This window comes from Vulpes vulpes, chromosome 13 (assembly GCF_048418805.1).
Source record: "Vulpes vulpes isolate BD-2025 chromosome 13, VulVul3, whole genome shotgun sequence".
Lineage (NCBI taxonomy): Eukaryota > Metazoa > Chordata > Mammalia > Carnivora > Canidae > Vulpes > Vulpes vulpes.
In genome coordinates, this window is record NC_132792.1 from 37,717,660 (window position 1) to 37,740,895 (window position 23,236).

The window sequence follows — 23,236 nt, forward strand, 5'->3', positions numbered from 1 at the left end:
GTGAGGAGTCTGCTTCTCCCTCTGCCACTCACCCTGCTTGTGCGCTCTCTCTCTCTCTCGCTCTCTCAAATAAATAAAATCTTAAAAATCTCCATTAAAAAAATAAAAAACTGGTTGTATTGCTATCACTTATATGGATCTTTCTAATTAACCCAGTCAAATCTCAAAATTTAACTCTATGAGGCAGATGCTATTATTTCCACCTTACAGATGAGAAAAGGGAGGCACTGAGTGATCAACTAACCAACCCCAAGATCACATAATTATTACATGCCAGAGCTGGGATTTGATAAGCATGCTCCAGAACCTTTCTGTTAGAAAACTACTAAGCTATTAAATTATGCAGATATGAGAATTTTCACAAATAATAATTTTTAATAACAAAACACACAATGATGTAAACTTCTCAGAATATACTTTTTTTTTTTCTCAGAATATACTCTTGATTGCATGAGTTTCTTAAAAGAAAAAAAAAAATCAGCCACCTTGTGGCACATCTGTTAAAGTTTCCTTAACACCGAAGGGACAGATTAGTAAGCACAAATTTTTCCCCAAAAGATCTGCTAAGTAGACAATCACTTGTTATTATAAAAAAGATCAACACATTTAAAATGCTTGAATTTTAGTAAAAGAAATATGTGTGGTTCATTTTTTAAGTTGGTCAGCTTTACAAAAGTATTTTGAGAAATATAGTCAACGAATCTCTTCTTTGTACAATAAAAGATGATGACTTCCACTTTGCCCTTACTATAACTTAAAGGCCTTGTTTTCCAGTTTGTAGTCTGGCTTTATACCTTTTTTTTGCCACCATTGATTTATAGAAATAATGTAGTGAATGAATTTCATGCATGGTACTATCTCTATAATTGTATTTCCCTACTCCCCAAATTTTATTTTTTTTTAATTTCATTCCAGTTCACACAGGCCTTTCATCAGTGGTTTTAATTTACTTTTTCCACACTAAAAAATTTAAATTAAGTGATCTATTCTTGAGAATCTACCTTTGTAGGTATTTTTTTAATCTTTAGTAGTTCACAAAAATAGTTCTTTATGCGTTTCATTACTGAAATAGAATATACCAAGTTCTCCAATGTCAGAATCATCTGTACATTTTTCCAATTTGAAATTTGCTCTGCTACTGATTTACTCAATTCATCAGCAATGTTTTTATGCTGTACCCAACAGTAAATACTGATAAAGAATGTGTTCTGGTTGATTGTCATATTGTTTTTTGCGAATTTTATTCATGGCAGAAAAGAAAAAGTGTTTTTCCCCCACATATGTTTTTCCTCCTGTAAGTAACAAACCTAAAGAATGCCTTCTAAGCATTCATAATTATATTTAGTTAAATTCTGTCTTATTGGGTACTGCATAAATAATCACCTTTAAAAATGCAGAGGCCAATCTTCACATTCTGAAGGCTTAGATATCCTGCTTATTTAGACAGTTTCAGAATATTATTAGCTAAAATCTCAAGGCACAGTATAAATGGGCAAGGTTTCCTACCAGAAGTAGAAATGTATTTCTATTTCAAAAATCTTCCTTGATGATTGGAATTTTTTGTGACCAACTTCTCACAAGGTATGATTAAATGATCTTAACCTTATGATATGGTTGACAAAGGTCTCGGTAGGCATAGCAATGCCCACTCAATTTTTCTAATTGTTTATTTGCATTCTTATCATCCACAATTTGCAGCTTCTTAGCAGCCTGTTCTCTAAAGGTTAGTCTAGTTTAAACTGGGTAACACAATCAAGTAACCCACGGAGTTGAGCACACATCAAATGCAATCTGTCAAAATATGTTAAGAGAAAAGAACAAATGAGAGTAGCCTTTTCATTACCACTTCCCATTCTTCTCAGGATCTGGCCCATGTAGTGTCTTACTACCCTCTAATATTCCAAATGAGGATGCCAATGACTAGCCATACACTAATATGGATAAAGCTTAATTTGTTTTAATAAAAAATGAAGTATAAATACAAAGCCTAATATTTTCCTCCTTCACATCCCAATGGATCTTCTTGTGTACTCCAGTGTGAAGACAACAGTCTTAAAAAAGTACATGCTGAAGTAGTTCTAGGGCTACAAGTAATATGCATTCAAATTCACAGAACTTAAAATATCATAAAATTATAAACTGGTTATTTAAAAAAGACACAAAAATGACTTCCACAGATTAGCTCATCTTTTACCTTTGACTTTTTTTTTTTTTTAAGATTTTATTTATTTATTCATGAGAGACACACAGAGAGAGAGTCAGAGACACAGGCAGAGGGAGAAGTAGGCTCCATGCAGGGAGCCCGACGTGGGACTCGATCCCGGGTCTCCAGGATCACGCCCTGGGCCGAAGGCGGCGCTAAACTGCTGAGCCACCCACCTTTGACTTCTTAACATGAATGAATATTTCTAATATTAGACAACACCCAGAAATAAGTGATATCACTTATTAGAGCAACAAAGGTATATAGTAGCAGCAAAAGTAGATCTACTGAAATGGCTAACTGCTTTTTTGGGCAGATTTTGCTATTTTAAGGAATTGCAAAGTATATATATATATATATATATATATATATATATATATATATACATACATACATACATACATAAAGCAGAGCATAGCTAAATTCATGCTGAAAAGATCAACTTAGGGAGTATAACTTAATATTTGTATACAGTCATGAACTAACATTAAGAGAGACACTGTACAAATTTTAAGGGAAAGAATACTTTATTTTGCAATTAGTTATGTATACCAGGGTAAGCAGTCAGATTCTAAATGTAATCCTTACTCAATTTCTTAATTCTCTATTCTGGGAAATACTGGTCCTTAAAATTTTGGCAAACTGACATATCTAATATTTAAAGCCCTATAATTATCTAAAGCCGCTGTTGGTAATGTCAGGATTGGTAAAGGAAATAAAGCCTGGAAAAGAGGAATGCGGAGTATTTCCTAAAGGTTAGAAGCAGATACTGTGATGCTTTTGTGTGCAGACAAGTGGCTAGTATGTAAGATTTTCCACTAACTCATGGCAAAAACTCTTGTTTTCTGAGATTTTTGTTCTTTCTCTTTCCATTGTGTCAAAATTCCTTTTTTTCTTTTTGGTAATGATGACAGTGGTGGTTTTAAAAATGTATGTACCTAACAAAATTAAAAGCAGTTAGTCAAATTTGTTTTGAAAACTTGAAACAACCGTGACTTGAAAAATCTAAAACTACTGCATTAGGATCAATTTCATCCACTTTGTGCCTAAACAAATACGGCTAGTCCCTATACTGCTGCACATTTAGTACTATTTATTTTTCTCACCTGTCTCAAACATGTAAACAAGCTCGGCGTGGTTAAATGGCAAAGGATAGATGGTCCAAAGAGCATATTACTTACATTTATGTATACCATCAGTTCCTAATCTTAGTAACTTGGTGACACAGTGTAAGGATGAGATTTAATTATAAAAAATGTCACAAATCTGTTTAAAAGGAAAGTTACAATTGATGTTCCCCCTTTTCTGGGGCGGGTGGTGGTGGTGGTGATGGCTAGTGTTCATGTGATTTAAACTAGAGCCAAGACTAGTCAATTCACTACCATTCTGATGCATTTTCCTGAATGCAAGGAAGGAGCAGGACTGCAGGTGCAGGAAAAGTGCCCACGACTTGCACTTGACCTCTTTCTCCTTACCCTGTTGAGGTATATTTTTGTTTACAGCTCTTAGCACAACCTGATATGAGAGAATATATTTGCTTGTTTTTAGTTGTCCACCCGCCCCCGTTTTATCTACTATATTCCTAGTGCCTAGAATAGTGCACCCTGCAGACAGAAGATATTCAATTAATAGTTGGTTAATCAATGAAAGAGCCTAAAAGTAGACTACATTACATATGGCTTTGTCTGTCCAACTCTCACTGTCCCCAAAATAAAACCCCTGGGCTATTATATTTGTATACTCAATCCATCATCCAAACCATCCATATTTAAAGTATTTAAATATGTTTAGCGTGAGCACATGAATTATGGTACACCATGTAAGTAGCATGGCTATCAACCCAGAATCTTAAAAATTTACAAGAAACCTTTCTTAAGAACTTCTAAATCTAGTCCTGAACTCTTTTCCCAGATATGGTTCTCGTATTTCCAATAGCCTAATAAATTAATTCCACTTGGAGACCCCATTTTTACCTCAATCTTAGTGTTTTAAAAACTAAATTCATTATTTCACTGTATTTCCATCCCCTCTTGCCTCATACAACTACAGCATCATGGAAAAATGATGGGCTAATGTAGAAGTTTTGGTTCTGGTCTCACTCCTGCTGTTTGTCAGGAGTTTAGACAGAAAATTCTAGGCGCAGAAATGAGGTTTCTCTGGTAAGATACTCCCTCCTTTATAGAAAATACTGTATTTACCTTAAAGAAATTGAAAACTAATTCCTTAGATAGGAACCCAAGATAACGAAGCTACAGATTTTGGGGCCTAAGGAGCCCAAAAGGTCAAGAGTCCAAGACCTACACAATTAGACTCAAAGCATTCCAGATAATGAAACGCTTGAAGGAATCCAAAAACACTACATTAGGAGTTTAAAACAGAGTTTCAGCAAAAAATAAGTCAGGCAGTAAATATTTTAAGCCTCTGTTGCAACCATTCAACTTTGCTGTTTTGGTACAAAAGCAGCCAAAGACAGTAAGTATGTAAGTAAGTGTGGCTGCATTACAATACATTTTCAAAAATAGGCAGAGAGCTAGACATGGTAAAAAGGGTCATGGTTTGCCAATCCCTGGTTTTAAATTAGTTTCTAAAAATAAAAAATAAAAAAAAAATAAATTAGTTTCTAAGATGTATTTTAGAAGGTAAACCATAAATGTATGTAAGCTCACTGGGCGTGCAGGTATTCTCTGTTTTCCTAAGAGCTGCTATACCTTACACTTGCTTAAAACCTATGCGGTCTTGGAATAAGTTTGTGTTTGGTCTTCTAAAAGACAGCTCAGTTTGCATACCTGCTTTTGTATTTAATTTTATTGCGTGATACATTATTTGAAGCATATGAAGGAAATCTGGCTACATACACATACATACGTAACAGGAAAAAGGAGGATTGTCTTAATAATTTTCCAGATAACTACATCATTCTTTAATATTACACCAAAGATTAGTGATTAACAGGGACTGGGGCTAGGGGGAAAGAGGGGAATATGGAGCATGACTGGTAATGGGCACAAGATTTCTTTTTGGAAAGAGGAAACGTTCAAACACACTGTGGTAAGAGCCGTACAACTCTGCAGGTACACTAAAATCATACACTTCAACAAAGTAAAATTTTATAGTAGATCTTAAAATAAAGCTGTTTAACAAAACAAAAGACAGAAAACCAATGTGTGTGTCCTTAGGGAGGGTAGGGGTAGGAAAAGAGACCTGAATCACAGGCAGGGCCTTTAGGTTATGGTTAAGATTGTAGAAGAAGAGGGGCACCTGAGTGGCTCTGGTAGTTAAGTGTCTGCCTTCAGCTCAGGTCATCATCCCAGAGTCCTGGGATCAAGGGTCTTGGGATCCAGGCTCGTGTTAGGTTCCCTGCTCAGCAGCGAGTATGCTTCTCTCTCTGCTCCTCCCTCCTACTTGTGCTCCCTTTCTCAAATAAATAAATAAATAAAATCCTAAAACACACACACACACACACACACACACACACAGATTGTGGAGTAAGAGCAATGAGAAGTCTTGAAGGGTTTTAAGAGAAGAAGGAAAAAAATATTACACCAAAATTTGTCAAGTGGGAGTTTCTTAAAAACTGTTGCAATGTGGAATCTGTATTGGTGAAGTTTCCCATACTCTATTGGTCTATCTTGCACCTTGAATGAATCTTTTACCCTTGCCTGATTTTGTAACATGCAAGCATTGCTCATTTGGAAAATACTGGTTCAGTGAGTTACACACATCTTCTACAATGTTAAAATATTCCACTGTATAAAGTATTTTTAAAAATCATGTTTCGTTGGCGCTCCTCCCTTCGGCCCAGGGCGTGACCCTGGAGACCCGGGATCGAGTCCCAGGTCGGGCTCCCTGCATGGAGCCTGCTTCTCCCTCTGCCTGTGTCTCTGCCTCTCTCTCTCTCTCTCTGTGTCTCTCATGAATAAATAAATAAAATCTTTTTAAAAAATAAAAATGTTTTTAATATCCTAACTGATCTCATCAGAAATTCTTTAAGCACTGGGATGCTGTCAAACTCATGGTGGCAGATACAAATTTTCCAAATTTCTAATGTTCACTTGGAAATATATCATTGTATCATTTGCAACAAATACTGTTATTCTCCTTGAAGTGACAGGATCATCTTGTTTTTGAGAAAACAAATACCCTAAGTCTAAATAACCACAGCCTATCAGCTCTTCTTTCAAATTAAGATGGAGCAACATGAAATAAATGGCTAGTCCAGACTGTAACTCAATTGTACAGGTGTTTTTCCTCAAGACAACCACTCTTCTTCAGTACACAGCATGCTGTATGCATACTTCCCATTTCATCATACGAAATGACTAAAAAGCATGTGTTTAAAGGTCATGATTTAATTAAACCAATAATGATCATTTTTGCAACCTTATTAAGGACACTCTTAAGTGAAATTGGCTTTTTTAACTGTGAGTGGATTGCAATAAAGATTACAGCTAATAGTAATTTGTAGTAGTTACTATAGTAAACTGTCATGATTTGTGCTAGAAGTCAGCAGTTTTACCTGCTATTGCTCTTGTACCATTCACGCATATATCAACACAGTGAAAAAGGCAAATAATGTCTCAATTATTATGAAAACAGTTTTGTCTTCCAGGACTCAACAAAAGGTCCCCTGGACTCCTTCTCAGGGGTCCACAAACCACACTTTAAGAGAAATGCTGCCCCAGCAAAATTGAGGGATCATTATTTACTAGCTATGTGATCTTCGGCAATCCACTAAACTCTTTTTAATGAGATTGGTTTAAAAAAATGATAATATTCCCCTCCTTCCCCAACCAAGAGTTATTATCAGTGCTAAGAAATGTGAAAATATTTGTATTATATAGCATCAAAAAAACGTAGGAGCGTATTAGTACTTACAATGAGTGATATTAGTATTTCAGCGGGACACCACTGCATCCTGAAAACCTGATGGTGGCCAAATTTCATATTTTTGTTTCTGTTGTTTCTCTTACTTACAACCTTTGCACTTCATCTTAATTCAGACTCTCATAAATCACTGATACAAGCCTGATTTGTTTTCATAAGTGTTGTTGCTAGCTGTATCTATTTTTATCATCCCCCCACCCAACCCTGACCGGTCAAACTCGTTTAGGGCTGGCTTTCCATTGATTATGTCTGAATACGTTTTTTTGTTTTAGCTGAATAATGTCTGATTGTGTTCATTTGTTTCTTTCACCTGCCAGAACTGGCCTCCTCACTACTAGTTACTGAAATACCATCCTCATCCTTACAAGTCCAATTAGGTCAATCTTTTGTGGCCACCCAAAGAGGACAATCTTACTTCTCTGAATAATTGGCACTCAATTGTTACCAGTTATCTTCTCTTGTGCTTGCATTTCCTTAACTAGACTGCAACCTCTCTGAGGGTTAGGTACATCTTCTATTCTCCTCTGCATCTACTAGCACAATGCTAAGCCTAGCTAATGGTCCTATGTATACTCCACCAGAGACCAGTACCAATGAAGCACTGACCTTCAGAGCCAAATAAAGACCTAGAAACTATGGTAAGTTTAACTTGCTTTACAGGCCCAAGATCTATAATTCCTGTCATATATGGTTCTTAGACAATGTTTGTCTTCATAAGGTTTATTCAAGTGAGAGCAAGGATTCAACATTACAGCTTAGAGTGTAATTATTCCATAGGCAAAGTGTACTTCTCAAAGTGCCCAAGATATAGCTCTGAGAGGAAAACAAATGTACAATAATGTATATGAAAGTTCGATCTATGGTAAGCATCTTTACAAAAAAAGCACTAAAAAGTCTTTAAAAACACACATTTAAAACACACAAAAACACACACAGTGCAAGAGCATAAAAAATTAACTGAAATGAGGTCTCTTGGATGGAACCAAGTTAAAAAAGCATAAATCCAAGATGCAGATGGCAAAAAGAAACACTAGCTGTGAGTTGCAGCATTTACTATTTTGCCAAAAGTCGAATCAAATAGGCAGCAAACCAAAGGCAGAAGCTCCGTCCTGAAAAAGCAACAGCAACTGAAAGGAGGAGGTACCATCAAGTTAACAAGTACATGGGCTTTGGCATCAGAATGAGCTGGATTCAAATCCTACTTCAGAAACTATGAAATGAATGAAATCACAAAATCCCTCTATGTCTCAGAGCCCTTATCTGTACAATGGGGTTCTTACTGTCTGTCTGTCTGGTAGAGTTTATAAAAGGATCAGAGATCATTCAGAGTAGTAAAAAGCACAGACCTTGAAGTCAGATGGGTCTGGGTTACAAGTGACTACTTTCAATAGGTTTGATTAACTTTTGCCTCAGATTTCTTTTTTTTTTTTTTAAGACTTTTTATTTCTATTTATTAAAGACACAGAGAGAGAGAGAGAAAGAGAAAGAGAGAGAGAGAGAGAGAGAGAGAGAGAGAGAGAGAGGCAGAGACACAGGCAGAGGGAGAAGCAGGCTCCATGCTGGGAGCCCGATGTGGGACTCCATCCCAGGCCTCCAGGATCACGCCCTGGGCTGAAGGCGGTGCCTAACCGCTGAGCCACCATGGCTGCCCCAGATTTCTTATTTGTAAGATAGGTATAATACCACCTCCTCAGTGCTCTGGTAGAGCATACATAGAGTAATGTATAGATATTCTGTGAAGTCTTAAAAGTACACCCAGTAAGTACCTAATAACTTGTCTCTACTAGACATACATAAATATATTCATACATATACACATACCTCACCTTGCAAAGTGCCTGCCATGTTACAGATACTTAACAAATTGTCAATTATTATCATTATTTCCTATCAAAAATTTCAGAATGATTATAAACTCAACTGGTTTTATAGCCTAATATACCCAATCTACATATGATTCATCAATCAGAGATTAATGGTAGTTCATCGGTTATTCCAGCTATGAATTCTTCAAGACAATTCAGCAAGTGGAAGCAAGAATAAACATAAAATGCTCACTACTACACAGAAAGCCCAGAAACAAGGAAACTTTAGATGGAAGAAGTATAAATCCATATTAGACATATAAGATATGCAATCTGTAAATTCGCAATCCTGAAATCGTATGCTTATTTGCTGATACAAATCATTTATTATTTTATTTTTCTGCTAAAGGCAAAACAAAGGCATAAATTTAACTCTTTTCTATAATGACCCTTCATTTTAAGCCACCCTACCTGGAGCTGTCTTGGCCCTAGACCAATTTTACTGGGCTACAGAGGGAGAATTATCTTGCCAATTCTTCAAAGACATTTTGAAATCATAAGCTTGGGACGCCTGGGTGGCTCAGTGGTTTAGTGTCTGCCTTTGACCCAGGGCATGATCCTGGAGTCCCAGGATCGGGTCCCATATCAGGTTCCCCACAAGGAGCATGCTTCTCCCTCTGCCTGTGTCTCTCTCTGTGTCTCTCATAAATAAATAAATACAATCTTAAAAAAAAAAAATGAAATTGTAAGCATTAAGAAACTGCAGCAACCATTTCTTACTAGTATTCTGTAGGACTGCAACTGTTGTATTCCAGTTACTGGAAAACACTTACCTATCTCTGGTTATCTTTTGTTTTGTCTGTCTTTCTTGAAAAGGAGTTATGCATGCGTAGGGTTTTAAAAAGGGGGGGGGGGGGCACAAGTATTTAATGTACCAAAAAGACTTAAATGAAAAGCCTTTCTCCTATAGCAGGACAACCCACTGTTAACAGTTTTTTACATTTTCCCTACTTACAAACTAAATTAAGAAAAAAAAAAAAGGTCAATTCTAACACTGAAAACTGAATAAAATCCCAGGAATGTATCATTTATGAGGTATGATAGACTGTCTTATTTGAAAACTTAAAAAGTGCACATCCAAACATTTTAATAATGACCTGAGTACAGAATATTCCCTTTTGTCAAACAAAGTCAAACTGTCTACAGTAAATAGACAATTATGTCTCCATGAGAACAGCAATCTGTTTCAACACTGAATATTACGGAACAATTGTGGTAAGCTTTTTATGTCAGAAGTGCACTATTAACAAAGATAACACAATTCTGTTTTCAAGTAAGAGGCATGTCACATACCTGGAACCTTACTCATACAAAAGATGTTCAAGTCATGAATAAACTTTTGGCAAAATGAATAGTAATGTCACATGATATTTAAAATACTTAGTGACAGCCTTCCTTTTAAAAGTTAAAAGACAAAACAACTTACTTAAACCTTCACCACCTATATGCTATGAAAAATCCAGATTTTCAGTTATCCTTAAATGGGCTCTATAGGTACACTTTTGTGAAACAGAAAAGCATCATTTTTATATGTTACTCTCTTATTAAGAGCCTTGCATATAATTTCATATGTTCCCAAACTTACCTTTTCATTTTTCTTATCTGTCTCTAAGGGCTGCTTTGCTGTAATACTTCGAGGAGTTCGGACAAGTTCCTCATCAGCCACTTCAACAGTCCGTCCATTTGGCTGCATGAGCAATATACAAGAATCTTGTTATCAAACTGCTTGATAGATCAAACAAAAGATTTATACTCAGGAAACAGAATATACTACAACCAAATTCCACCGCCCAACCCAAATTAAAAAGGTTTCTGTATAGCCATGTTATCTAACACCTGGACTACTGTTCATGGTTAACTGCGTTTCATAATATAATTAATAATGAACCTATAAATAAAATACTATACCACAAATATATTTTCCGATCTTACCCATATATCAGTTCCTCCTGAACGAAAGCAGGAAAAAAGGGAACCAAACTGTATTTGCGCTCTAACCACCAATTAGTTGTATAATCTCAGAATGTTTCACTCATTATCTTTGAATCTTATTTCCATATAGATAAAATGATAGGTCTGATCTACTCAAAAGCTGGCATACTTTGTCAGTAAAGGGACAGGAAATATTTACACTCTGTAGGCCACATCATCTCTGTTGCACTACAAAACTCTGCTATTATAGTACAATGGCAGCCATAGATCTAAATTAATGAGTGTGGCTGTGTTCCAATAAAGCTTTATTTATAAAACAGTGGTAGGGGGCCAGATTTGGTCCATGTACTTACCAGTTGGTTATATTATCTTTAATGTCTCTTGTAATTCTATTGCCTAAATCTCTACTGTTGTGGGATTAAGAAATTTACCAATCTGCTGCTACAACTTAAAAAGTCCACCTCAGCTTTAATACTTCTAAAATAAAATTATAGCTCTTAGAGGTGCTCATGAATAAATTAAGTCTGTGAATTCTTCTAAATCTGACTTTTAATCAGAATCACTAGGTTTTGGGGGTTAACCTCCCCCCTCCCCAGTAACATTTCTGAGCCCTATCACCAGAGATGTATTGCGAATTAGGAGTTTGAAGAATGAGGTCCAGGTATCTGTATTCTCACCTCTTCTTTCTGGATCCTACTACTACTACTTTTTTTTTTTTTTTTTTAAGATTTTTATTTATTTGAGAGAACGAGTGCATGTGTGTACACACATGCGTACACACACACACACACACACACACACACACGGGGGAGGGCAGAGGGAGAGAGAAAAACAGACCCCCAACTGAGCAGGGAGCCAGACACAGGCTGGATCCCAGGACCCTGGGATCATGACCAGAGCTGAAGGCAGCCACTTAACTGACTGAGCCACCCAGGCGTCCCTGGATCCTACTTCTGCTCACTTGCCTATCCTCATATTCCAACAGTGAGTCAGTAAATCAATATACGAGTTTCAGTTGCCTTATCTTCCAGGTCTTGCAGGATAGACTTCCACCAGATTACTCGTTATAGTAGAGCCATACTCAAGAGAACAATATGAATGTTCAAGTTTCTATAATGTAACTTCTGTTTGTTCAAAATTATCAGGTATATACAATTAGAGAGACTATTAATATTCTAAATCCCAATTGGTAGGCTTCCTCAGATTAATGGCAGAAAAACCAAAACAAAAGCAGTCTTCTAGCTGATGGATTTCGTACTTAATCCCAATGCAATCTGCTGGCTCTTAACCAACTTGTGGAAGTCAGATGCCAAACGCAGGTCTCCTTACTCTTCATCTGGTTTTCTCTCTCCCGTGCTGTTCTGTCACTTTCATGCTGCTTCCTCTAGCTGACCTTCCTGTACAGGTATATGCCTGTGTGGCAGGGGTTACTACACAGAAAAAGGTAAGAAAACCCTTAGCGGAATCTGGACTTAGAGCCATAACCACAGCAGGAATATAAAACTGCTTAATACTACTTTCTAACATCACCATCTTACCTGTCAATTCTCATATGCTAGTTCTTAGTTCATACTGTCCTCTTTAGCCAAACTTGTCCCGATTTCCTATGGTTGGCTTTACCTTTCTATACAAGCCTTATGCCACCCGAGTAATCCTGCAGCTCTAATTCCAGTTTCCCATCCCGAACTGGCAGCTCACAGGCTTACCTTTCTAAAATTTAACTTAAACCCTTCAGGAAACTTTCCATCATAGTCACTTATACAGCACTTCCATTCTATTCATGTAAATGACTACATTGAGCCATTTTAATTTATTTATTAAGTGCTAAAAGGTGAGAAATTAAGTGGTTAAAAGTACATAAAAAGTTCAATGCAATTCCTTTGAGACCAACTGCAAACACTGTTGATATAGGCTCCCAGATGAAAGATGAAATAATCTTTCCTCTTGAACAAACAGGAAATCTGGAGTCCTCTAATCAGTGACCCCGTTTCCATTTCATAGACTCTGAAATGACCACCAAGCCAGAGGTGGTCCCACACCAACCTGTGACCATTTTACTTCCTTCTTTGCAACAAAAACAAGCAATTGCCGTAACTGCAGCTGTTCCTTTGGTCCGTGCAGATTTCCCACTGTTCCGCTAACTCTTGGGCTTTCTATAGCTCTTACTACTACTGGGAGTCCGTAAGTCAGCAACAACTCCCCCAAAATGCCTGATAACATGAAATAATAAGCATCCTATCCCAAGAATAAAGTCAACAGAGCTCTTGGCAGCAGGAGAAAAGGACACATTTTGGTGGCTGTGCCCTATTCTACCCAGCAACACCAATCTGTCCTCTTACTCTGCCACTAGCTGGTCAAGAAGGCCCGGTCCCGGAAAATTGTTAACCATGCTTAAATCAGCAAATCCAGAAATGGAAGCATATTATGTAGATCTGCTCACATGAAAACTAACTGCAAATCAACACTTTAAATACAACCTGACTGCCAATCTGGGTTTTACACAAAGGTATTATCTTCTCTCATCATGAAGCCTTAATATATATGGTGTGTTTCTACAGATTAACCATTACACGGGCCTCTAACTGTATCCTAGTGTAAAATTTTCTAGAAAACTCCAAGGGTCCCTTCCAGGACTAACCAAAGTTAATTTCATATACGGCATACAATCTAATCTGTATTTTAAATTAGACAAGAACATCCTCCAACTCTGATGAAAATCAACCAGTAACAGAAAAGTAATATAATCATTTCTTATATGGATAAACTCCTTGTAGGCAATTCTCTATCTGCCTTATTATTATACATTTCCCAACTCTGACGCCACGTTCTTTTAAAATCTCATTCATGAAAGAACACTGTGTGTGTTTGGAGGGGTGGTGATATATCAGAATGAAAATACCTAGCTGACAATCAAGAAAATAAAATGCAGGAGGGGGACACATAGCAGTGGAGTAGGGGCTCTTATTTAATAATGCTTGATTTAAAGATACTAAAATTCTTCATGTTAGTCAACCTTCAAATTATTAATTCTATACAATTCCATAAACATTTATTAAGTACTCCAATACCAGGCACTGGGCTAAGGACCTCAGTAACAAGGATAAATGAAAAGACTTTACCCTCCAGTTTTTTTTTTTAAGATTTTATTTATTTATTCACAAGAGACACAGAGAGAGGCAGAGACAAAGGCAGAGGGAGAAGCAGGGTCCCTGCGGGGAGCCCAATGTGGGACTCGATCCCAGGACCCGAGGATCACGACCCCAGCCAAAGGCAGACGCTCAACCACTGAGCCACCCAGATGCCCCCTCTTCCAGCAGAAGTTTTGAGGTTCAGAATAAGATGATGTGCTTAATAACAAACATCTACTCCATTTGAGCAGCCTATACATATTTGTTAAACTGATTATAAACTGCAAAAAAATCTACATCTAAGATAAGCATATATAAAGTTTAACATTTGACTTCTAAAATGAAACCAATTAGAACACTATTTTCATTTACCTATGTAAATTTTATTTCTATATATAAAATATATAAAAACCCTAACATCAAATTACTTGGAAACAGCTTAAGTTTAGAAACTAGAGGGGCAGTCTACCAACTACCAAAAAAAAAAAAAAAAAAAAAAGGAGTATGAAAAGACCATGGGCTTTGGAATTGCACAAAGCTGGCATTAATACTTAACTTCTAATATAAATAAATAAGACTTGACTTCTAGGGGTGCCTGGGTGGCTCAGTGGTTGAGTGTCTGCCTTTGGCTCAGGTCATAATCCCAGGGTCCTGGGATCGAGTCCCACATCAGGCTCCCCTGCACGGAGCCTGCTTCCCCCTATACCGGTGTCTCTGCTTCTCTGTGTGCCTCTCATGAATAAATAAAATCTTAAAAAAAAACTTCTATACTGTGATTATAATAAGCATTTTCCTTGACTTAACCTTTGATTTCATTATCTATAATATAAATGAAATAGGTTGTCTTTTTTTTAAAAAAAAAAAAACCTGCTTATAGTTGAAAATTACATCATATTCACTTATGTTCATTCACTCGACATACAGTAAGTGAACATAATAGAGTAATATGTAGAACCCTTAAAATCTTGAAACAAAGACAAGTGAGGCACAATCTCTGCCTTCAAAAAGCCTAGAACCTAGCAAAAGGAGGAGGCAACATTAAAATACAAGACAAAGGTATACTCTTACCTCTTCTCCCTACCCCTCCAACCTTAACCCTTAAAGGAAAACAGTATGGGATATGAAGGCAAGCTGAAATCAGGGCTGAATTCCCAAATGTGTGCCACCCTGGACAAGTTACTACTTCACTGGAGTTTCAACCTTCCTAGCTCAAAGTTGTACTGAACACATAGGAGGCATATATATATATATATATATATATATATATATATATATATATTACTCCCTTCATACACAAGATTAAAAAAGGCAAGATGTTACAGAAATTCAAGGAATATCACTGATAGCTGATAGATCAGTCTATAACAATTTCCAAGTATCTGCCAAGTGCCAAGTACCTTGCCAGATGATTTACATGATCAACACTTAATCTAATGAACTGAGACCTTGTCTCAGTTTATTTTAGGTTTGAAGAGTTCTGATACAAATTCACGATAGAACAATTCCTTGTTATTTATTAGAAAGCATAAAACTGTGTCTTTTTCCGTCAAATGTCAATATATCAATTATGTAAACTAAACATACAATAAATTACAGTTTCAGTGACAGTAGTTTACCAAATTATTTTTAAATTCAACTCCAATTTTAAACTCTGAATAACTGAGAACAATCTTACAAATATGGCCTATAATTCAAATTTGCGAAATCCTGGTTGTATACCCTAAGATATTTCCTTTAGTGGTAAAGATCTCTCTTGCCTAGCCAAAGACTCAACTCTTCAGGGATTCCAAACTACCTACTTGTTGACTGCATCACTGACGTTCAGAGCTACTCTCACAGGATAGACCTGACACTCCACATCTGTCACCTGGCCAAATTATGCTAAGAGGATTTCTGAAGAATTCAATACAGTATTGATTTTACCATCAAGATTTTACCTCTGATGGGTACTGAGATAAGGGCTACACATGATACAGCGGATACACAGCCATGTACTTTCTTGGATCCTGTTGGATGATCTCTGGTATAATAGCAAGCAAACTTTAAAAGTGGTCAAATAACCCCAATTCCTCACTTAGAGCTCTTGATTTTGCCTGAATAATAATATTAATTTAAAAATATTTTCAAAGCTTTCATGACCTTGAGAAGTAGTACATTAACCAGGAATGCCCAAGTGTAAAAGAAACCCAGAGGTTCAGAGGGCTTACTGCTTGATGCTCTCAGTATCTAAGATAAGCAGAACTATTAAAGGTCTTCTCTACTAGGCCCCTGGCTGGATAAAATGACAAGATGAAAAAGTCCTGTCATATAACCAAACAAGCCAAAATGCTGGAGCTTTGGTAAAAGTCTTCACAATTTTCAGCACAAATTTCTGATTCTAAAAGTAAATTTTAAAAGAAATACAGAGAGCTTTAAATCACTGGGAAAACTGGACTTGTTCTATGAATGAAACATCCTTGAACATGCTATGGAAACCACAGTAGAAATAACAGCCGAGTCAGTAGACTAAAAAATAGGATGCTGTTTATTTTGCCTTTGAAACTTTTTTGCTCTGTAACTTTGAGTAAGTTATTTAATCTTTATGAATCTCAGGATTCCTTTTCTGTAAAATCGGGAATATTTGTTTTAACTATGACTTACGATTTTTTAACCTAATGATTATTCTTTTATTACTTAAAACTAAGAGGGCTAAGTCCAAACTCCAAACATTAGGAACTGTCAAATTCCTAATCATAAAGATATGAAACTACAATAAACCTTGTACTTAAATTTAAAAAAATAATTGTCAAATTTTCCCTTGAATAATCCTGCAAGTCACCATAAAAAAGAATGTTGATCACTTTAAAGTGTATTATGACTTATTGCAGGAAGTTCAACACACTCAAAACATCCAGCTTGTCCTGACATTGGAGTAAGTGGCTGTTTTTCAGCTGGGAAACATAGGGGATACTTGGCTTATTTTCAGAAGCCATGCTACATGAAAAATATATTTCCACTCAAAAAAAAAAAAAAAAACTGAGAGGGCTAGTGATTTAAAGGTAAAAAGAAAATCCTGTATGTAGGTGGCAAGTGATATAATTTACACCTTTATAATACCTGAAATAATACAGCAAAACTACTACCTAAGAAAAAAAGATATAATTCTTTAGGAATATCTTAAAAGATAAATTTATTTAATGAAATAAATTATCCAATTAAGCTGTGAGATATCATTATAGTACTTCATTCAGAATTTAGTCCAACAGAAAGTTATCAAAGGCTCTTACATGCCAGGCACTGTTTTGCAACTGCATAGCAAGGTGAGCAAGGCTTTTTCCCTAGTGGAAGCAAAAGACCTCAAAAAAATTAATGGGCAAGTACACAGTTTACAAACTGTGATAATTACCAAAAAACAAAAAAACCAAAAAACAAAAAACCCACATATAAAAGGTTGAGACAAAATAAAAGAGGATGCCTATTTCAAATAGGGTGATCAGAAAATGATTTCCTAGGATGGTGAGAGTTTTAAGGTGCGATCTATAGGCTGATGAGAACAACGGTGGGGGAGGGGGGGGATTATTCCAGAAGTGTTAATAATAGTTCATGTAAAGGCACTGGGTTGTGAAAGAGTCTGCAGAACTGAAAAAAAGATCACCATTGCTGGAGGTTATAATGAGAGGAAATTAACTTAAAATCAGCTTAGAAAGAAAACCAGGTGCTGAGCCACTTAGGAAAGAAGTTTAGATTTTAAATGCAAAAGCTACTGAAGTGTTGATTTTAGATCAGTGTTGGCTTTAGGACTGGAGGCAGCCTTGCAGAAGCTACTGCTATATAAGTGAGCTAAGGTGCCAGACAAAAGAATGAGAGTTGTCAGACTGAATATACACATCTCGGAAATAAAATGGATGGTATTTGCTCATAGATTAGACATGAGGTAGGGAAGATATAAAGAGGTGAGGAAAAGGGAAGAATCAAGAATGATTCTTAGATTCCTGGCTTGAATAACTGAATGGGCGGCAGTCTTTTACCATTTACAGAAATGAGGAAGACAAGGAGAGAAAGCAGGGAATCGTATCGTGAATTGTTTTGCAGATATTAAAATTTGAGGCCAATGTCAGATTTCCAAGTGGAGAAGTTAAGTATACACACCTACCATACGAGGAGATGAGAGAAATGGTCCAATTATAGATAAATACAAAGTTGATGCCCATTATTCAGAGATTCCCCATTGGCAAGTTCACCTACTAAGATTAATTTCTAATCTCAAAATCAATACTCGAGGTGCTTTCTTGATCACTCAGGGGCATGCACAGAGCTAGGAAAAAAAAATGTGGAATTGTCCTACAGGTACATTCCTAGACAATGCTGTCTTCTTGTTTTAGATATCATAACAGAACATAAAATAAACATACAAAACTACATACAAAACTAGAGACTAACTCTAGCTAGGGAAGGCTTTATGGTAGAGATAGTTGGGCCTTGAAGGATAAGTAGAACTTGTAGAAAAATACAGAAAGACAGACTTTCTAATGGAACAAAATAGTGTGAATAAAGAGATACTGTAGTCTAGCTAATGAGAATGCATTTGGGATAATGGTTAGGAGATAAATCTAAGATGGGGTTCCATCGTGGCCATGTCATAGACTGGATTTTACTCAACATATGATGGGGAAACTACTGACAAGATATGAACATGAAAGTCATGATCAGAACTGGGCTTTAAAAGATTTAACTGGCAGGAGCCGGTAGAAAGGAATGGCAACAAAGAGACTAGAAGCAGGAAAACCAGTCAGGATGCTGTTAGTATAGTCTAAACAAAAGACAAAAAAGTCCAAAAGTAGGGCAGTAGCAATGAAACTGGAATAGAAGTAATAACTACAAAAGACACCACCCACTATCAGAATGATTTATTGGCTGTAGAATGACGGGACTTCACAGGATTTTAGCCAGAAGAGGCAAAGATAGCCACCGTCCACCGTAAAAATAAAACGGTGGCTCGTATGGCTACTTACCAGGCATGAAGAATGGGAACGGTAGGACATGTGACTACTTTACGCATTCAGTAATTATTTACTGAATGCCAGTTACGACGCAAGGCTACACAGAACAAACGGAGACAAAACACTATTCAGCAAGCTTATAGCTATCGACAACTGCACTACGGCTAATTCTGATGAGAAGTCTTACGCTAATATAAAAATAACTTTTTCACTAAGATGAATTTTCGTCAAAGTTGATCCTGAGTTAAAGGCTTCCAGCTAAAATTCAGAGCAGTTGTTCAAGACCAGTTACCTGAGATTTTACATATACCTAAATTAAGATTAAGTCAAGTTAGGGATCCCTGGGTGGCGCAGCAGTTTGGCGCCTGCCTTTGGCCCAGGGCACGATCCTGGAGACCCGGGATCGAATCCCACGTCAGGCTCCCGGTGCATGGAGCCTGCTTCTCCCTCTGCCTGTGTCTCTGCCTCTCTCTCTCTCTCTCTGTGACTATCATAAATAAATAAATAAAAAAAAAAAAAAAAAAAAAGATTAAGTCAAGTTAAAAATACTTACTGAGTGCCCATTTAATATTCACATTGTACTAGGTGTCACTGGAAATAATTATCAGTAATTTCCAAAAATGCCAAGAAATAAGCCCAGCAAAAAGTGCCACCTCCGTCACTTTCAATAGGGAAACAACCTGCAATTCATACCCTAAAAGACCTATGTCAGGATACTCTTAGGGGATAAAAACCAAAATGATATTAAAAAAAAAAAAAAAAAAGTGCTTATGGGTAGATTTTAAAGAACTAAATACCAGCCACTCTACAGATAAAAATAAGTCACTAGAAACAAATTTTAAAAACTTGAGTTGCAAAATTTGGAATGACTTGAGAGAACTAAAAATAATGGGATAAAAAGATGAAAATAAAATATTTAAGTAAATATGTAACATCCTTTCACAAAACTAGTAGTTTAGCTGGCTCAGAGTAAGGTAGATCCTAAGATGTGTATCAGAATGATGTGGTAATGAGGAGATGGAGTCTAAGATTAAACATGACTCAACTTAGAAAGCTCTCCTATACTAAGGATATCATGGTCCGACACCAGTGAGTGATTTTTAAACTAATAGCAAGGATTTACCAAGGGAGTTCATTCAAAATGCAGGTTCCCTGGACTCAGTCCCAGAGCTTCTGAATTTTAAAGATCTATTCTGGTGCTCAGGAATCTGTAAGTTTTAATAAACATTCAAAGTAACTCTATCCCAAGTAGTTGGAGGTAACATTTTGAGGAATTCTGCAGTATTTTAACGCAATTAAGATCCCCAATTTATAAAGCTAACCACCAGAGCAAGGTTAAATGCCTTACTTAACTCTGGTTCTCTATTCCTGCCAGGCTGACAGAATTAAGTCTTCCTCTACTTCCTTTTCTGCTACTTGAGCCTCTTTCAGGACCTTGCTCCCACCCACTTTCAAAGCCAGATTGTGTGATAAGGTCATACACAGCCTCCTGGGCCCACACTGGGTTTGCACTGTCAACTTTTTGTTTTTTAGTGTTATCTTTTTCCACAACTGGAATAAAAAGCTCCCTGGGGAGCAAATGAGCTTTTACTTTTGTAGCCCCTTCACAATGAGACATACAAATACTGTATTCCTTTTTACTGCCTTTAGTTCTCAAGCAGTGTGCTTTTCTCCAAGTAAATCCTTAGCACTCGCAGTACAAAGCATCTGAGCAGGACACAAACGGGTGCTTTCGCTTCTCAGTCCCATAGGCAGGACTGTTCTGTGGGTCACGCGTCGCTAATCCGACGGGTCACAAATATGATTAAAGAAAAACAGAATGGTCTGATATGTGGAGTGGAGGGCAGGTACTGTAGTGTAAAATGTGTTTCTTACTTCAAGTTGCCGTCAAAAAAGTCTGAAAGCTAGAATTTTGTTAATGTCGGCAAACTTCAACACCTCTGCAGCTTGGGAGAGGCAGAGTATTTTCTCACTCAGCACGCAACCATTTGCTTAGTGGTCTCACTCTCCATTCCCTGAAGCTCAATGTTAGATTTATTTATTCATTCACTGCCCCACTCCTTAACTAAAGTGAAAAAGAGAAGGAGCAAGTCCTAGGTCTGATGAGTATTCTTCACAGTGCAAGTTTTCACAGGCGTCTGTTCCTTCTGCAGAGGGTCGTCTGAGTGTTACGAGGCGCTCCGGCTGGGCTCCTGGAGCACCTGTCTCTCCGCTCAAGTCTATCTGAAATTCTAGACCTCCCAAACAGGGCTTGGAAATTTTCACAACCTGCTTCATCCACGCAGCGTCTGGCCTTACTAATGCACGTAGTTTTTCCAAGATCACCTTCTTTGCTTACTTGGAGCCAAGTTCTCTTCGTCGACCATAGCGTTACTTTCCGGTAACCTCAACGAATTTAATCATATCATGTTCCACATCGTTCTATTTCCTCTCCTAACCAAGGTAGAATTCATGTTGATAAAGCTGTACTGTCTTCTAGCTTTTGTAAGCATCTTACATCCTCGTAATCAGCAGGCAGAGCGTCACCACTTATGTGGGCCTCACGGCGCACTGCCCGTGACCTGTCCCTTCCTCAGCACCGACTTCAGTCTTGGTCGTAGCATCGACAACATACTCACTGCTTTCGCGTGAACTCAAATCGCACTTTTCCCAGCGCCTTTCCTCAACCCCTTCAACGCAATCAGTCCGCCCGGGTCCAGGCCTCATCGCCACCCGTCGCGGTCCGGTCCGTGCACTGTGCACTGCGAGCGGAGCGCTGAGCGTCGTTCCCGGGGTCTCCAGGGCTGGCTCCACCTCCCACGCGCGTGCCTCTCGCCGCCGACACACACCAGCGCGTCCCACGCAGCACGGCCGGGGTCACACTTACTTTACCGGGCTGCGGGGTACAGAGCTTACCGCGGTGCGTGTAAAACTAGGCCAGGGGCGGCTCGTCGCTGTGCGCGGCCTCCGAGCTCCGCTCAGCGGTAAGGGCGTCCGGCACGCACCGCCACGGGCGACACCGCGGGAAGGCGGCGGGCGCGGCAGGGCGGCGCGGCGCGGCGCGGCCCGGCTGCGCCCGACCCCAGGCAGCACCGTTCTGCTCCGTCATCCCCGCCGCACCCGCCTCCCGCTGCGGGCCGGGCGGCGATCGCGAGGGCGGGCCCCCGGGGGCGGGGGCGGGAGCCGCGGGCGCTCCGGGCAGCCCCCCGCCGCCCCACCGCGGCTCACCTTGGGCTTGTCGGGCGCTTTCTTGCGGCTCCGCTTCCTCGGCTCGTCGCCCCGCAGGCTCCTCGGCAGGCCCGCGTCGTCGGGGCCCGGGCCCGGGCCGGGGGCCGGGGCCGGGGCCGGGGCCGCCTCCTCCCGCCGGCGGGGCGGGCTCCTCCGCTTCCTGCGGGCGCCGGCGCACGCCGCGGCCCAGCCGTAGCAGAGCAGCAGCGGCAGCAGCAGCCCGAGCGCGGCGGTGCCCACCAGGATCACCCAGCCCGGGTACCGCCGCGGCTCCAGCCCCAGGTCGAGGCCCAGCTCGCTGCGCAGGAAGCCCAGGCCGAGCGACAGCACCTCGCGCAGCCGGGCCGAGCCCTCCTCGGCGCGCCGCGCCAGCTCGTCCTGCCAGCCCTGCGCAGCCATGTTCCCCCGCTCGCGGGCGCGCGGACGCCGGGCCGGGGCCTCAGGCCCAGCGCATCGCGGCCGCCCCTCGCGCCGGGGCCGGGGCCGGGGGTCGGCAGTCGCCGCCGGGACAGGGGCTCGCAGCCGCGCCGCGTCCGCCTCGCTCGGCCGCCGGGGGCACGGGGCGGCGGGACGGCGTGTCTCCAGCGGCGGCCGCTAAGCGGCGTCTCGGCGCCAGGGCCGGGCCCCGCTGCCGGCGCTCGCGGAACAATGGCGGCTCGGGCCGCGATCCACGCCGCGCGCGGGGACGGCCGCGGGTCACGTGGGCGGCCTGGGCGGGGCGCGCGGGTCACGTGGGCCCCGGGCGGGTCACGTGGGCGGGGCTCCTGCGGGGGGTGGAGTCCGAGCGCGGGGAGCGCGGAGCGGGGCGGGGCCTGGCAGCGGGAGACGCGGCGCTCTGCGGAGGCGGGGGAGGGGCTTAGGCGGGGGCGGAGTCCGGGGCGCGGGGGTCGCAGAGAGGGGCGGGGCCTGGGCGGGGCTTCGCGCCGGAAGTCTCCGCGGGCCGCTGGGGCCGGGGCGCTCGGAGACGTGGCGCTCGGCGGGGGCGGGGCCTCGGCCGCGGGGGCGGGGCTGCGCCCTCCGCTCTCCCTGGGGAGCGGT

The 23,236-nt window shown here is 40.0% G+C and overlaps 1 protein-coding gene across 7 annotated transcripts in view; it reads right to left on the reverse strand.

The window, feature by feature from the left end:
* Positions 1-22,887, reverse strand: part of MTDH (metadherin) — a 56,772-nt gene extending 33,885 nt beyond the window's left edge. For all 7 annotated transcript variants that reach the window (XM_072734253.1, XM_072734251.1, XM_072734248.1 and 4 more), the window contains exons 1-2: positions 22,199-22,887; positions 10,538-10,639 (exon numbers count right to left, since the gene is read on the reverse strand). In XM_072734253.1, coding sequence (XP_072590354.1) covers positions 10,538-10,639; positions 22,199-22,597 — 501 coding nt within the window. In that variant the 5' untranslated portion in view covers positions 22,598-22,887. The remainder of the gene's footprint in view (positions 1-10,537; positions 10,640-22,198) is intronic.
* Between the last annotated feature and the right edge of the window lie 349 nt (positions 22,888-23,236).